Source organism: Magnolia sinica, chromosome 2 (assembly GCF_029962835.1).
Source record: "Magnolia sinica isolate HGM2019 chromosome 2, MsV1, whole genome shotgun sequence".
Lineage (NCBI taxonomy): Eukaryota > Viridiplantae > Streptophyta > Magnoliopsida > Magnoliales > Magnoliaceae > Magnolia > Magnolia sinica.
The window spans coordinates 79,485,706-79,500,445 of NC_080574.1; the positions used below are offsets into that span (position 1 = coordinate 79,485,706).

The 14,740-nt window shown below is 43.3% G+C and overlaps 1 protein-coding gene across 1 annotated transcript; it reads left to right on the forward strand.

Moving 5' to 3' along the window:
- Positions 1–12,535: 12,535 nt before the first annotated feature.
- On the forward strand, positions 12,536–14,487 carry LOC131226037 (pentatricopeptide repeat-containing protein At2g22410, mitochondrial-like). Its single transcript, XM_058221689.1, has 2 exons — positions 12,536–13,483; positions 14,428–14,487. The coding sequence occupies exons 1-2, from the start codon at positions 12,536–12,538 to the stop codon at positions 14,485–14,487; spliced, it is 1,008 nt and encodes a 335-aa protein (XP_058077672.1).
- Positions 14,488–14,740: the final 253 nt, after the last annotated feature.

Consider the following 14,740-nt stretch of genomic DNA (forward strand, 5'->3'; position numbering starts at 1 on the left):
TCCTCTAGGTTGAAAATCCCTAAAGTGTAAATAGGTAAGGCGATAAAGACCATTGGGTTGAAAGTTCTAGAAACCCAACTGATACCTCTTGGAACCTCTACCATATCCTTTGAGTGGGCGAGCATGTCAGGATTGTAAAAGGTTCCCACTGTCAGTTCGGTAGGGTGGTAGTATAGCCAGCTAATGTATAAATGAGTTCCTCACTAAGAGCCCTTTGAATGGGTGATTATGTCACATAAGAGGTTCCTATTGCTAGGCTAGGTGTTGTATTAGCGCGGGTGTTGGCCAACCAATTTAAACTAGCCCTGGTGTTAAAAAGAATAAATCGCACTTGTTATTATGGATTATAGCATATGTTGATTTCATTCATTCGTATCTTTTTTTTTTTTTGAAATTTACATTGAAAAATCTTGTTTATTAATATCTTCATCTATTGCTTTACCTAAATAAGTATTGTATCTTTTAGTACATTTTATTCAGAAAATATGACGTTATTTTTGAAACCTGTGTTGAGATTACTCGTTAGGCTTCACAGCTTACCCTGTTGGGATTTTAAAATTTCAGGATCAGGATCTTGTGAAGGCGCTTAAAGAGATTTGCTTTTATTTCTTTAACACTTTCTAAATAAGTTGTAATAAACATTAAGTTTAGTATGATAGTATGGCGATGACATGTGTTTGGTGATAATCTTGAATAGTCAGAACATTGATATTTTAATTTTCTGCAAATAAATATTTGATTATTAAATATTTGGATGGTTATATTTTATGAATGAGAATCATTTTGTTAATACGTGTGTGGATTATGAAATATAAACATAAAAAATATAAGTCATGCCTTCATGTATGGAATCAGGGTCGAATATACCCAGGTGTAGGATTTCGGGGCGTGACAAGTCCAATGTAACGTGGATGTTTTGGAGGGAGGAATTCTTGGTGCGAGATTGGAAATCTCATTTAATATATTAAGCCAACATTTTAGGAATGTGGATTGTGTATGCAGAGTAAACTCTGTGGGGCATTATTCATGCCGTCCATCAATTTTTTTAGCTCATTTTAGGGCATGAGCCAAAAATTGAAGCATATCTAAAGCTTGAGTGGACTACACCACGGGAAACAAAGGAGATAATGACATCCACTGTTGAAACCCTCCTAAGGCCCACAATAATGTTTATTTGTCATCCAACCATTTTATAAAGTCACAAAAATATGAATAAAGAGAAAACACAAATATTAGTTTGATCCAAGACTTCCTTCTGTGGCCCGAGGAAACCTTTGTGCCCTTAAAGAAGTTTTCAAGGATTGATGTTGTGGTGGAAATTTGGGCTAATGCCTTAAAATGAGCTGCAGATGGACGACAGGGACAAGACACATACATCACATATGGGCCCACGAAGTTTACTATGTATGTGGTTTTTCACCACAATGGCTACTCGAACCTATGACCTCGTGTTGAAACTCTTGCTAGTTAACCACTGAGGCATGAGTAAGAACCCAAACTAATGTAATAGGTTAATAATTGCTCGGTGGAATTCATTTGTTATCCAAAAAAAAAACATACATGGCCATATTGGTGGGAAACTTTTTTCATTTTCCTAGATTTTTATGATTTTCCTCCTATCCGGACTACTCTAAACATGAATGACATCTTGATGGGACCAGAACCCTCTAAAACCTGTTTTTACCTAACATGGAAGATACTAAAGCTCTAGGGCCCACCATGTTGTGATGTGAAATTCACTCCACCCATCATGTGAAAACCTTATGTTCATCCAAGGAGCTGAAGAACTCAAATGAATCACACCAATGGCAACAGTGGAAAATTTGGTAGGGAACTTCTAAGTTCATATGGGCCACTCATTGTTGCTGACAAATGTCTTAAATTTGTCTGTCAGTCTTGGCTCGATGACATCAAGCATGCTTTGATGTCATCGAAGCCAGTTGATGTCATTGAGTATTTTTTTTATTTTCACCTCTGGTCACTGGACGATGACATCGAAGGTTGCTCGATGTCATCGAAGGTTTATGCAAATTTTTTGCAGAAAAATAGATTCTACAATTTTTCTTTCCGATTTTATTTAGGTTTCTTTCTAAACCTATATAAAGGGATGTATACGAGACTGTGAAGTATTCTAAAGGATACTAAGGCTTTAGAAACCATTCCTAGGGTTTCTAAAAGGGTTTTAGGGTTATCAAAAGGGTGGAGCAAGGTGAGATTTGAGGATTGCTCAAGTCTGGTAAGTCCTTTCTCTTTGTAATTCTGCTTTCATAGTGAAGATTTGTCGCTTTGTGTTGTGGTTTTTTCCTGAAAGGGTTTTCCACGTTAAATATTTGTGTTCTCTTATGTTTGCTTGGTGCTCTTGGATTGCTATCCTATATTCATCTTTGTGTGATTCCGCTGCCTAATCCCTAACAGGTGGTATCAGAGCAATCGTTGGGGCACATATTTGAATCTACAGGATTAACATCAATGGGAAACGCCAAGTTTGATATTGAGAAGTATCCGGGCAAAAATAATTTTGAGTTATGTAAGATCAAGATGATTATTTTATTAACCAAGCAAGGCGAAGTTAAGGCTCTTGAGGAGCGAAAATCGACTATGAATGACGAAGACTAGAATACTCTTGGCATGAATGTTTTACCTTTCATCCGTTTATGTCTCACGGATGAGGTTCTCTACAATGTTTTGAGGGAGAAAACTGTGGCTAGTTTATGGGCGAAGTTATATGATATCTATGTGAAAAAACCCTCTGAAAATCGCCTACACTTGAAGCTACAGTGATATACCTTCTGTAGACACCCCACCCAAGCTAACATCTTGAAGGGGCAAGGTCAACCTGGGCCATGATCAATCATACCCGAACTCGAAACCCTAATCCAAACCATACACAAACCTGAAACCCTAATCCAAACCGTACCCGAACTCGAAGACCTAATCCAAACACTACCCGAACCCGAAACCCTAATCCAAGCCCTTATAACCCCCCAAACCCAGCCCGAAGTCCCAAATCTAGGACTTATTCGAGCTAAATCAGCCTAGAATACACTCGGTCAAGCAAAAACTCGAAAAAAGGACAATCAGACAAACCAGCATGCCACACAAGGACCGCATGTTCGGGCCCGGCTCGAGCCCTGCCCGGGCGGTAGTTTGACTACTGCCAGCGGTAGTTTAACTACCGCTAGCGGTACTCCAATTACCTCTGCTTGCTGGGCGCGTGTGTCCTCCGAGCAACAGCTGGCACAACGTCTGAAAGTCAACTTTCTCAAGAAATTACCCCCCAATCTGATCCTATTTACCATTTTACCAAGCCCAAGAGCCAATGAGAGCTCGCCACGTGGCATTCCTCTCCCCTCAACCAATCACCACTTGCCACCTCAGCTTTTACTCCTCTTAAACCTCACAATTACCGCAATGCCATTGGAGAAGGCTATAAATAGCCCTCTCCTCCTCTCATTAACAACAACAAAGAAAACCTTAAGCATCTCCCACTGCAAGCTGACGGGCTATGTCCTCATAGGAGTAGCGAAGGACAGCAATCTTTGATATCAAGTAGCCGTGTGTCGCAAGAAGAAATGACGGATCAATGAATAGTCGCTCCTCAAATGCCTCCAGAGAATCATCAACACAAGAGGAAGATGAAGCGGTATCACCGACCATGTCTCGATCAGCGGCCTTATCCGCCAAGTGCCAACCTGGGACCTGACATTAAAGCGACTGCTCCGCCACCCATCGCTGATATGGCACTGTCGTTAAAGGTGGAGCCCAAGACTCAAACTTCAGAGTCATCGCATCCAAGTAACCTTGCCAAGATATCCAGACTCACCGATACAAGGATATCAAGTCGGAAGGAAGATGAACATGTCCAAATCCAGAAAAGGCGAAGTCCGGGATATCCTGCTAAAAATCGAACTGCCAAAGAAATTGCACAGGATGGTAATAGCAGTACCCTCGGAGACTTAGCAACAACAAAGGAGTACGAGCTGCACTACAAATCAGAGGCGAGCGGCAGAGCAATGGAGCCTCCCAGCTAACCTCCCATCCACGGAGCTGAGAAAACATAAGGTGGTACAACAACTCGGTGGCCTCAGCATGAGAAGGAAGGCCATCAAGCAACAGAGACAACACATCGTCATGGTGGGCCTCAGGCCACACAAGCGGAGTCATATGGAGGTGCTCCCACAACCATACCTGGATGGAGGTATGAGTCAAGTTCAAAGGCATAAACAGGCACCAGAGTAGAAAAATAAAAATGAAAGATACCTGGAGAAAGGAACAACAGCCTTGGAGGATACGAATGTGACTAAGAGAACAATCGGTCAAGCTCAGAAAGATCTCCGCCAGTACCACAGAAAAATACTTCTGCGGCCCAGGACGCGGCAAAACACATCCAGTAGGACTGCCAATGAAGACTGCCACCAACTTGAGAAGAGCAACTCATCTAAGACACAAAATATCAGTGCATTCAAGCATTGAAGCTGGCGATCGGAACCAGGGCACCCTCAAGCAGCCGAACAACGATCATATAGAAGCTCGAGCGAAAACTCATCGGCTCTGCCCTCTGCAATGAGAAAAGTAGCTGAAAATCCAAACCAAGGGATTAGGTCAGATGAAGGAACATAAGGCTCCCGAGCAAGAGGAAGACCAGACAGGTGCGCAAACTCCTCCAAAGATGGGCCCAGCTCCAAATCATTGAAGGAAAATAGGTTCAACGCTGGAACCCAATCATACGAAGCCGCACTTAACAGTCGCCAATCAAAGTGAACTCGGTGGAAGTGAAGAACTTCGAGAAAACCCAAAGAGCCCAGCTTAAAAATCTCAGATTCAGTCAAGCTCTCGATCCAAATATGCAACCGCTCAGAATACGTGTCATGTAGTTGCAATCGGCAAGTCCGAACAGGCATGCCCTCTATAATCTGGAACCCCAGGTCAACAGGAGAATCATCGAAGATGGGCATCCCCTCGTGCAACAAATCTATCTCATGGTGGTGAAAGAAACAGACTCACCCATCGCGTCCCACATAGTGCCTTAAAAAGCTGCAACAGGTGGGCCCGAGCCGCCAATGATCGGCACATTAGGAGCAGTCTGGAAAGCACATGCCCCAGGAGAGGCAACAACTAAAGTATCCCAGTAGCTGACTGGACCAGTACCCTGATCCCTGACAACAGTTGCCTGTCCCATCACTACCTCGAAGTCCACTCCAAATATCTGATCCAAGCCATCCGCAAGGAGTCCATCAACTGTCAGATCCAAACTGCTCGAACCAACAAGGTGGGGCCCGCCACCCATCCGAGCCCGATCCGTCACATCCACACCATCCACCATTACCATAGTATCATCCACACCATCCACCATTACCATATTATCATCCACACCCTCCATACCCATCACTTCCATGGGCCCACCAATCGAACCATCCCTCACCATCATCGTATCATCCACACCATCAAACCCATCCATCCTCATCACACCAACATCCACAAACCCTGGTAGCCCATCTGGCGTAGATCCACCAAGCCCATCCAACCCATCAAATCCTCCTAGCCATATCCCATCTTCACCATTAATAATGGGAGGAGCAATGCCATAAATAGTATTGACTTCCTCAAGAGGGCCCACTATTTCACCATTAACCTCCATCCAACCACCTTCAACACCCATAAATGGGTCCACACCTACCACACCATCACCATTGATGTGGGATCCATCAAATCCCACCATAATGAAGACAATAGAAGTAAAGGACAAAAGAGGAGAAGGAGACAAAAGGAAAAAAGACAAATAAGAGAAGAAGGGGACAAAAGAGATGGATTCGGAGGTTAGGGCGGAGAATGAATATCTAGAAAGGTGCTGAAGAATGTATAGAGAAGAAGAGGACTTGCTGGAAGAAAAGATGGACGGAGGCGGTAATCGAATTCCCGCCGGCAGTACTCGGAGTACCGTTGCAAGTACTGACACCACTGTATCACTGCTGCACCTGACAAAACAAGGGAATAGGAAAAGTCCGTCGGCGGTAGTCCAACTACTGCCCGGGCCCAAATCACACGGAATCAAATGTGGGGTCCAATTCCAAAACCCTAGAACCCAATTCATCTATGAAAAAACCTTTTGAGTCATCTACAACAATGTTTTAGGGTCTGAGGGCAGAGAAGACAGGCGAGAAAGTTTTATATATATATACACACACACACACATCTGAGAAAGATTGTACAAACATGCATATAAATCACATGATACAACAGAAGCTAGTCATCCTCATTGGGTATATATTCATCTCTACCCTTTCGGTGGACATGCAGACCCAGGAGACCTCCACCGGCAAAGCGCGCACCATCACCGGGAGCATAAGCAGGTTGTAGTATGGGACCGATACCATACTGTTCGCACCAAGAGCTGTACTCCCTCGCTGGGTCGATGAAGGTGCTAACAACAAAACCCTCCAAAGCAGCAACAAGCTCTCGCTTGGGCACCGCTCTCCAGTCAAATGGACCAGATGGTGGACTGAACGGGACGATCAGACTCCCATCCAACTGCCAAAAGAGCCTCTCACCGAGGTACCACTTCGTCACTCGAGGGTCTTCTAGGATACGATGCCGCTTCGAGGCCTGGAAAGCCTCCTGGGCAACAGGAGCAAGGGCCGTGTTGGATCAAAGATACGGCTGAGTACGAAACTGCAAAAATAGAGGGTGCACATAAAGTACAGTGCAAAACAGCACAGGGCAACACGAGATAGGGCAGTTACTTACATCATCAGAGACTATTGCATCTATGTTCGACCTCTAAGCGAGATCAGAAAACATGTGCGTTTGGCCACGGTTATCCTTGTACCATAGCATCATGCGAGGAAAAAGACGTGAATGATTAATCAGAGTAGGCGCCAAGTGAGGGAAATGGTAAAAAAAGCACACCTGCATGTGAATATAGTCAAAAGTCGAGTCCAATCATCCCAAAGATGAAAAACGTGAAGGGACAGATTCAAAGGATACCTCAACGACCAGATAAAAGTCAGTGAAAGACCTGCTGACATAGCAACTGGCCTTGTCAAGTCCTTCATACAGATGGGCGAGGAGAGCCGCATTCCAATTGTATGATGTGGGGAAGGAGATATCTGCCACTAGCGTCAACAGACGGGAACTCACCAGCTCTTTCCCATGGCAGAAGATTATCGCCCTCATAGTGTACAGTATCAGGGCGCGGGCCTTCACGATGGCTACAGCCTCGGTCTCAGGGATATGACAAGCAAAGTTCGACGACAACCAGAGCAACCTGAACCGATGGCCAGAAAAATTCGAAGCATCCGGCGTCATCCCCAGTAGACTCATCCAATCATCCTCAGAAGGTATCGGGAGGTCATCCTCAAAAGGAACAGATCTCCCACCATACCTAAGGCTCGGCTACATATAGATATCATATGGGGTGATCCCCCACTCTCCGAAAGGCAGATGAAAGGTATGAGTCCTAACATGCCATCACTCCGTCAAAGCCGACAAAAGAGACATGTTCGTCTTGCTCAGACGAACCTGGAACAAATTGGCAAATGGGGTGCGCTCTAGCACATCGAAGAATAAAGGCTGAGGGTCATGGAACCAGTCTGACCAGTGGGTCCTGACTCCCCGACCCCTCGGGATCGCAGGAGCACCACCCTTATGAGCCACATCAAATAAATGACGACCCTCGGGAGGCACGAAACAAGAATTGGCTAACTGGTGGAAAGAGCCAGCGTCACTCCTACGACGAGGCATGCTGCATAAGCAAAACCCATAGGTAAGCCCCTCCTTACTGTCAAGCTTAAAAGTCAAAGCCCTACTCAAATCCCAAGTCGAACAGTCAACAGTCAAAGGTCCAAGCCAATGGTCAAGATTCTCAAAGCCCATTTTCAAGGCCCATTCCAAAGGCCCATTCTCAAGGCCCCTTCCAAAAGCCCAATGTCAAGGCCCATTTTCCAAGGCCCATTCCAAAGATCCATTTTCCAAAGGCCTAATGTCAAGGCCCAATTTTCAAAGGCCCAATTTCAAAGCCTATTCTCAAGGCCCATCCCAAAGGCCCATTTTCCAAAGCCCATTTCCAAAGCCCAATTTCAAGGCCCGTCTTTCAAAAGCCCAAGCCATTTCTCAAGGCCCATTTCCCATAGAATCCAATGAAATCACATCCAGGGACCACATCTCCAAATCAAGGTGTTACGCCTGAAATTTGGGGGTCGACCATAACTCACCTCCCGAGTTTCAAAACATCACTTATGCAACATGTATAATGATGGATGTATGTTGTCTGTATGAGTGCATAAAACATGGAATAAATTAAGCCAAACTACAAACATAATTCAGGGATAAGTGAAAGTCGCAAGCGGAAGACTTAAAGAAATATATGTGAACATGTACAAGTCCCTGTGATATGTATGCTCTGCCAGGTCATAATTACAAGTGTTTGTTTTCAAAATATAAGTATCAAAATGAAATCATCTATTACAAAGAAGACCCAGAATCTCCGTAGATCAGGACACGGCTCATATGAACCTGCCTGAGAACTGCATAAAAGAAAACGCGTCCTCGTCATCCTCATACTCCTGCTTTGCCTTAGGGGTCGCATCATCATCTACATCTAAGAAAGAGTTTGGTTGGTGTTAAAACACCGTCCCAGAATGTGGGAGTGAGTGATCAACTCAGTGGAACTATACAGTAAAAGTTAACATGTTATCAAATCAATCAAGCAGTAATGATAAGGCAATACAATCAAACACGTCCTAATTACTCTTGTTAATGCAAGAATGTATGTAGAAATGATGCATGCTCTAGCCTGCACTCCCTCAGCGTCTTCATCTTATGGTACGTATGACAACCTCCCGCAGTGCCAATGACACCAAAGCACATGCATTGCGGTGTATGAACATGATTACCAAGTTATTATTATTCCTTTTCATACAGCAGGATTGGGAAGCTAAGGTACCTTCCTCATATCATTTTCCAAACAGTGATCCATTCTAGGGGTCATCAGTCCTAGACAATCTCATATGATCATATGGTTCTAGGTCGCTGCAAAGGGCTCGTCACCAATCAATGCATGCCTATCATACCTTAGTTACTCCCTTAAGGCTCATCGCCTCAATGCAGTATCAAGGTATGCTCGAGGTCACTACAAAGGGCTCGTCACCAATCAATGTAGGCCAACAGCACGAATATAGTATCCCATACCACCATAATCGGCTCACGAGTCTGGTGTGCTCACTGGTCACTACGAGGAGGCTCGTCACCCCAGCGTAGGCTGACAGCTCGTCCATGGTGTCCCATTCCACCATGCCCGGCTCATGAGTCTTGGTGGATCTAGGTACAATGGTTAACGGGATTGCATTAGTAAGTTTGGTACCCTAGATTCAAGTAATAGCGTCCATACATGGTGCACATCCACCGGGACAATCGGGTTACTTGATGAACTCAACTAGCACGGGCGCACGTTGAGTTAAACGACATAGAGTGCGCAAACACTCCGTGTGGCCAAACCACTGCCGACAACCCTAATACGACTCGGGTTCGTCAAACACGTCCTACGTGGTGAAAACAACCTTGGCCACGAACTCAAGGTTTGTTACCGATTTCTTGGACTATTTCATAGTCCCAAACATCCTCAATTATAACAGATATTCATACTAACAATTTAAAACAGTAATGGAACAACAATTCTAATCATACAGTATGTGAGCATTTGATGAATATCAACTTAACATGAATTTACACATAAATAGTGCTAGAATTTAAACAACAAAGAATGTAAATTGCATGTAGGAAATCATACATACCAATAAGATAGTTGAGAATCTCTTCTCAATGCCCGTAAACAGGATAATATATTACACACTTAATCATTCAGACATTTCTACAAACACTTAGACTACATACTTCAACATACATGACGTATGTTGGTGATAACACACATTTGGACAATTCCTTTTGCCAAGGAGTTGACACACATATAACTAGTACAAATACACGACAATTAATCATGGCAAACACATGTTCGTATTTCATACGTACACGATACTTTCTACATATACAAGAATACCCAAATCTCAATATATCTCATATATATAAGGAACGCAATATAAACATCGCATTTGGCATGTGAAATTGCACCCACAACAATAATAAACCATTAACCAACATTGAAAGCCTTGAAAACCATAACCTATACGAATATAGTTCACACCTTAAACAAGAAAATGTGCAACTGATCTGATTCAGACGATAAGTCTTCGTCAACGGCGACTAGATAACCTAAGGCATGAATAAAATGAACTACATCAACACTTAGACTATTCTAAGCTCTAAAATAGATTAGGGTTTGATTGACTTACCCAAGAATGAACTTAGAATCGCCGGAATAACGATTCAGAAGTGATAGTTTAAGGACGCAAAATAACAAGGAAGAATCTCAAGATGATTCACCAACTTCTCTCTCACTTTCTCTCTCTTTTCTTGCTCTCTATCTCTCTCTTAGTTAGGGTTAGAAAATTCGTATGGAATTGAGAGTGAGGGTTTTAAGGTCTTTATATAGGCCTAATATTGATGAAAATAGCCCCAGGGCTAAGGTATACTTAGGTTGTAATCAAATCGGGTCTATATCGGTCCAACGGAGTGCTTCTGGTGGTCTCTTCTCCACGTGCGGTCGGACTTAAGCTCACTGACCATGGATCTAGGTCAGGCTGAGTTTTTGTACCGATCGAATTTACAGATCAGCCGTGGCGGACCAATCTCAATTCAACGGTCACCGAAACTCGATCAGGTCCACAAGCACTATGACATGCCTGGGCCATCTTCCCTGATCCGAGGGTAAATTTGGGTCAGAATCCAACGGTCAGAATGCTTAGAATCGGCGCGCAAGCGACACGACTCAGATTACTTAAATTCATATTTAATTTCTCACCTTTCTCACACTCTTTACTCCGAACTCAAGCAAATCGTCTCAGGACATCATCTGGTCTTGATTGTTAAGGTGATGGTCAAGCCCAACAAGGTGATTATAATTGTCTAAGATCATCGCTATCGGACTTTCGATGTGCAGTCTAAGTCCGATACAAAGTTTCCAAGTACTCCCAAGAGCAACTGGATTTAGCGTTGAATCCTAGATTTCAGGGTAATATAGCGCTAACGATTCTACAGGTTTTGAGTCTTGCAGATCAAATTTAAAGTAATTGGTGCTAATTTCACAAGCAATTGAGTTTAGTGCTAATTAACCCACATTTAACTTCTAAGGAATTTGAGGTAGTACTCGGGTCTTTGCACGAAATTTTCTGGGTCATTACACAAGGCCCACCTCAACTTGGCTAAATTAGAATCATGATTTGGGGCCCACTTAAGGAAAGTCTTCCATATATCAAATCAAATAAATCACATGGAATGTACCACAAATGGCGGCTCGACATCAAGATCCACACCATCAGAAATGCTCAAGTGGGCCCCAGATCATCTATCCTAAGGTCCAGATCGTCAAAAAAATAAAAAAATCCCAAATATAAGAGTGGGGCCCCCTTTCTTATCACACCTCACTCTAACGAAGAAAACAAAAAATAAACATAGACTATTAAAAACTTTTTGGAGCCATAGAAGTTTTGGATCAAGCTGATCTTTATTTTTTCCCTTCACCTGGGTTTGTATGACCTAATCAATAGATTGGATGTCAAATAAACAGTACAGTGGGCCTTAGGAGTATTTTAATGGTGGATATCCAATCACTATTGTTTCCTTGAAGTGTGGTCCACCTGAGATTTACATCACTCTCTTTTTTGGAATAAAGCCCTAAAATGATACGTAAAAATGGATGAAGGGAGTAGATAATATACATACATCATGGTGGGTCCAAAGAGCACCGACCATCAGCCACCAGGCTGTGGGAAACGGATTGGCTACTCCTCCGATAATGGCTGGTGGTCGGTGTTCCGTGGGCCCACCATGATGTATGTGTTTCATCCATGCCGTCCATCCATTTTTCTAGATCATTTTGCCTCGATACGCCAAACAAGGTGGGTAATACTAGATCAACAAAACGGATGGGGTCAATCTTGCACTTTCCTAAATGGCCAACCTCCCCTTCCTGTCCTTGTATAGATGACCAAACCACCCTTCTCGCTTTTTAGTTCTGAGCCAATCACGTGAGGGTCGTGACTGCTCTACACAACTGCCAGAAAACCGTGACTTCCGGGAAAAAGTCGAATGGCCGGTAATTACCCAGCCACTCTCTCATCCATCTCAAATCCACCCCCCAAACGCAGCAACCAACATTCAAAATCCCAAAATCCAATAAACCCTCTTCTCATCTACCATCAAACGCTGGCCCAAGGCCGTTTTCCAGACACCCCCACCCTCATTTTTGCACTGAGATCCTGTGCCCGTGTCTCCGCCTTCGAAGCAGGGCAAACCATCTATGCCCAAATCATTAAAACCAGATCAAGACCTGATCGATTCATTGCCACCTCTCTCATTCATTTCTATTCTGCTTGCGGTCACATCAGCTTCGCATACCAAGTGTTTGATGAAATCACTGAGAAAGATGCGGCACTTCAGACTGCCATGCTCTCAGGTTTCTCTCAATGGTGCTATCGAGAATGCCCGTCACGTTTTTGATAAAATGCCCGAAAGAGATATTGTTGCTTGGAATGCTATGTTGAGTGGGTATGCGCAGAGTGGGCTGCCTCAGGCTGCACTTGAACTGTTCCAGGAAATGCAAATTGCCAATTTTAGGCCTAATGAAGTCACGCTAGTGAGTGCCCTTTCGGCATGTTCTCAATTGGGTTCTCTAGCTGTAGGCAAGTGGATACATGCTTACATTGATAGGCATGATAGCATTAGAGCGACTTCAACATTGAATAATTCCCTTGCGCATATGTATGCAAAATGCGGTAGGTTGGATGCCGCATTCCGTGTGTTTGTTGAGAGACGGCCTAGGAACTTGGAGTCATGGAATACTATGCTCACCAGTTTTGCCATCCATGGATGTGGGAGTGCCGCTCTCTCTCTTTTCTCACAAATGATGAGGATGGGTTTGACGCCTGACAGGATTAGCTTTGTCGGATTGTTGATGGCATGTAGTCATGGCGGTATGATTGACCATGCTACTAGATGCTTTGATTGCATGAATCGAGTGTATGGTATCGAACCCAAGTCCGAGCACTATGGATGTATGGTGGACGTTCTTTCTCGTGGAGGGTTTCTTGAGGAGGCCCAATTGCTTATAGATAGCATGCCTTTTGAACCAGATGCTTATGTTTGGGGGGCTCTTCTGGGTGGTTGCTTAACCCATAAAAACTATGAGCTTGGTTTGCACACAGCGAAATGCCTTCTTGAGCTAGAGCCTGATGAAGAGAGTCGTCACATAGCTCTCTTGAACCTTCATGCGATGTCTGGTAAAAGAGAAGATGCCACAATGGTGAGGAACACGATGATTGATATGGGAGTCAATAAGTCTTCTGGGAGTAGCAAGATTGAGATTAATGGCATTGTTCATGAATTCTTATCAGGGGATGGATCACATTATCTATCTACTCAATATAAAGAAAATTCGTTTTAGCCTAGATTCACATGATTAAATTGCATGGACCATGATTTCATATAAAAGCTAAGCATCCTTGACCGGCTTGCTGCGAGGGAAAGTCATGGCATGTCAATCTAAAGTATCTGCACATGTAACATAAGCTAGTGTTAAGGTGATTATAATGCATAAATGGAGATTTATTTATATACATTCCAGATGTGGGCACTCAAAGGGGATGATTGGTCAAAATCACCTTGTTCTCAAGAGTATTATGTCTTCAGTAGTTGCTCCAAATGGAAATGGGAAAGTGGAGGGTGAAAAGCAATAGAGGCTTGCTACAGGTAGATTCTTTTATTCAAAGGGGAAACCAAATCGACCCCACCCACTATTGTTTTCCATCAAAGAGATTCTGTGTTTGAGTGACTTTGATGTTGAATAATTCTTGTTGATAAGTATATGCAAAAATGCAGCAAGTTAGATTCTGCCTTGCAGTTGTTTGCCGAGAAAAGGCCTAGGAACTAGGATTGATGGAATGCTATGTCAATGGATTCTGCCTTGTTTGGATGTGGGACCAGAGTTCCAACGATCTGGGAAGTTTTGATGCATCTGCAATCCACAATGGGGCCCATAAGATCAATACTATGGTTTGTCTGGATCACTGAACTGTAGACCCTACAAGTATGGAATCTTGTGCATCACTAATTTATGCATTTGCTAACTCTCACCAGCTTATATTTCCTCCCGCCCTAGCTTTTTGCCTCCAGTTGACTGAATATCTTCAACTTTAATATCTTGTAACTCTGTATTTCTAGATTTTCCATGGCCTCATAAATCCCCATTCTTCTATTTCACAATGATATCCCACAATATTGTGGTTTCTTTTCTTTTTCTTTTTTCTTTTTCTCATGCAGAGTGTTCAAGAAGATCACTTCACAAGCATGCTATCAGTTCAGAAACGAGGTGCTGTATAACATGTCTTGGTAGTGTGAAGGTCATTCTAAATCCACTCCAACTAGATCCAAGAATACTTGTCTTGTAAATTAACTTAAAAACCAAGGTTTGAAATCACTATGTTATGTACTATATCATTCACCACTGATGCCACTACATATCACCTCATATCAGGTTGTTTTGGGCCGAGACACCCATATCACTCATGGGCGATGCTGGTATGTATACGGCTGTATGTACCACTTTCAGATGATACTTTATTGCCTAAAACAC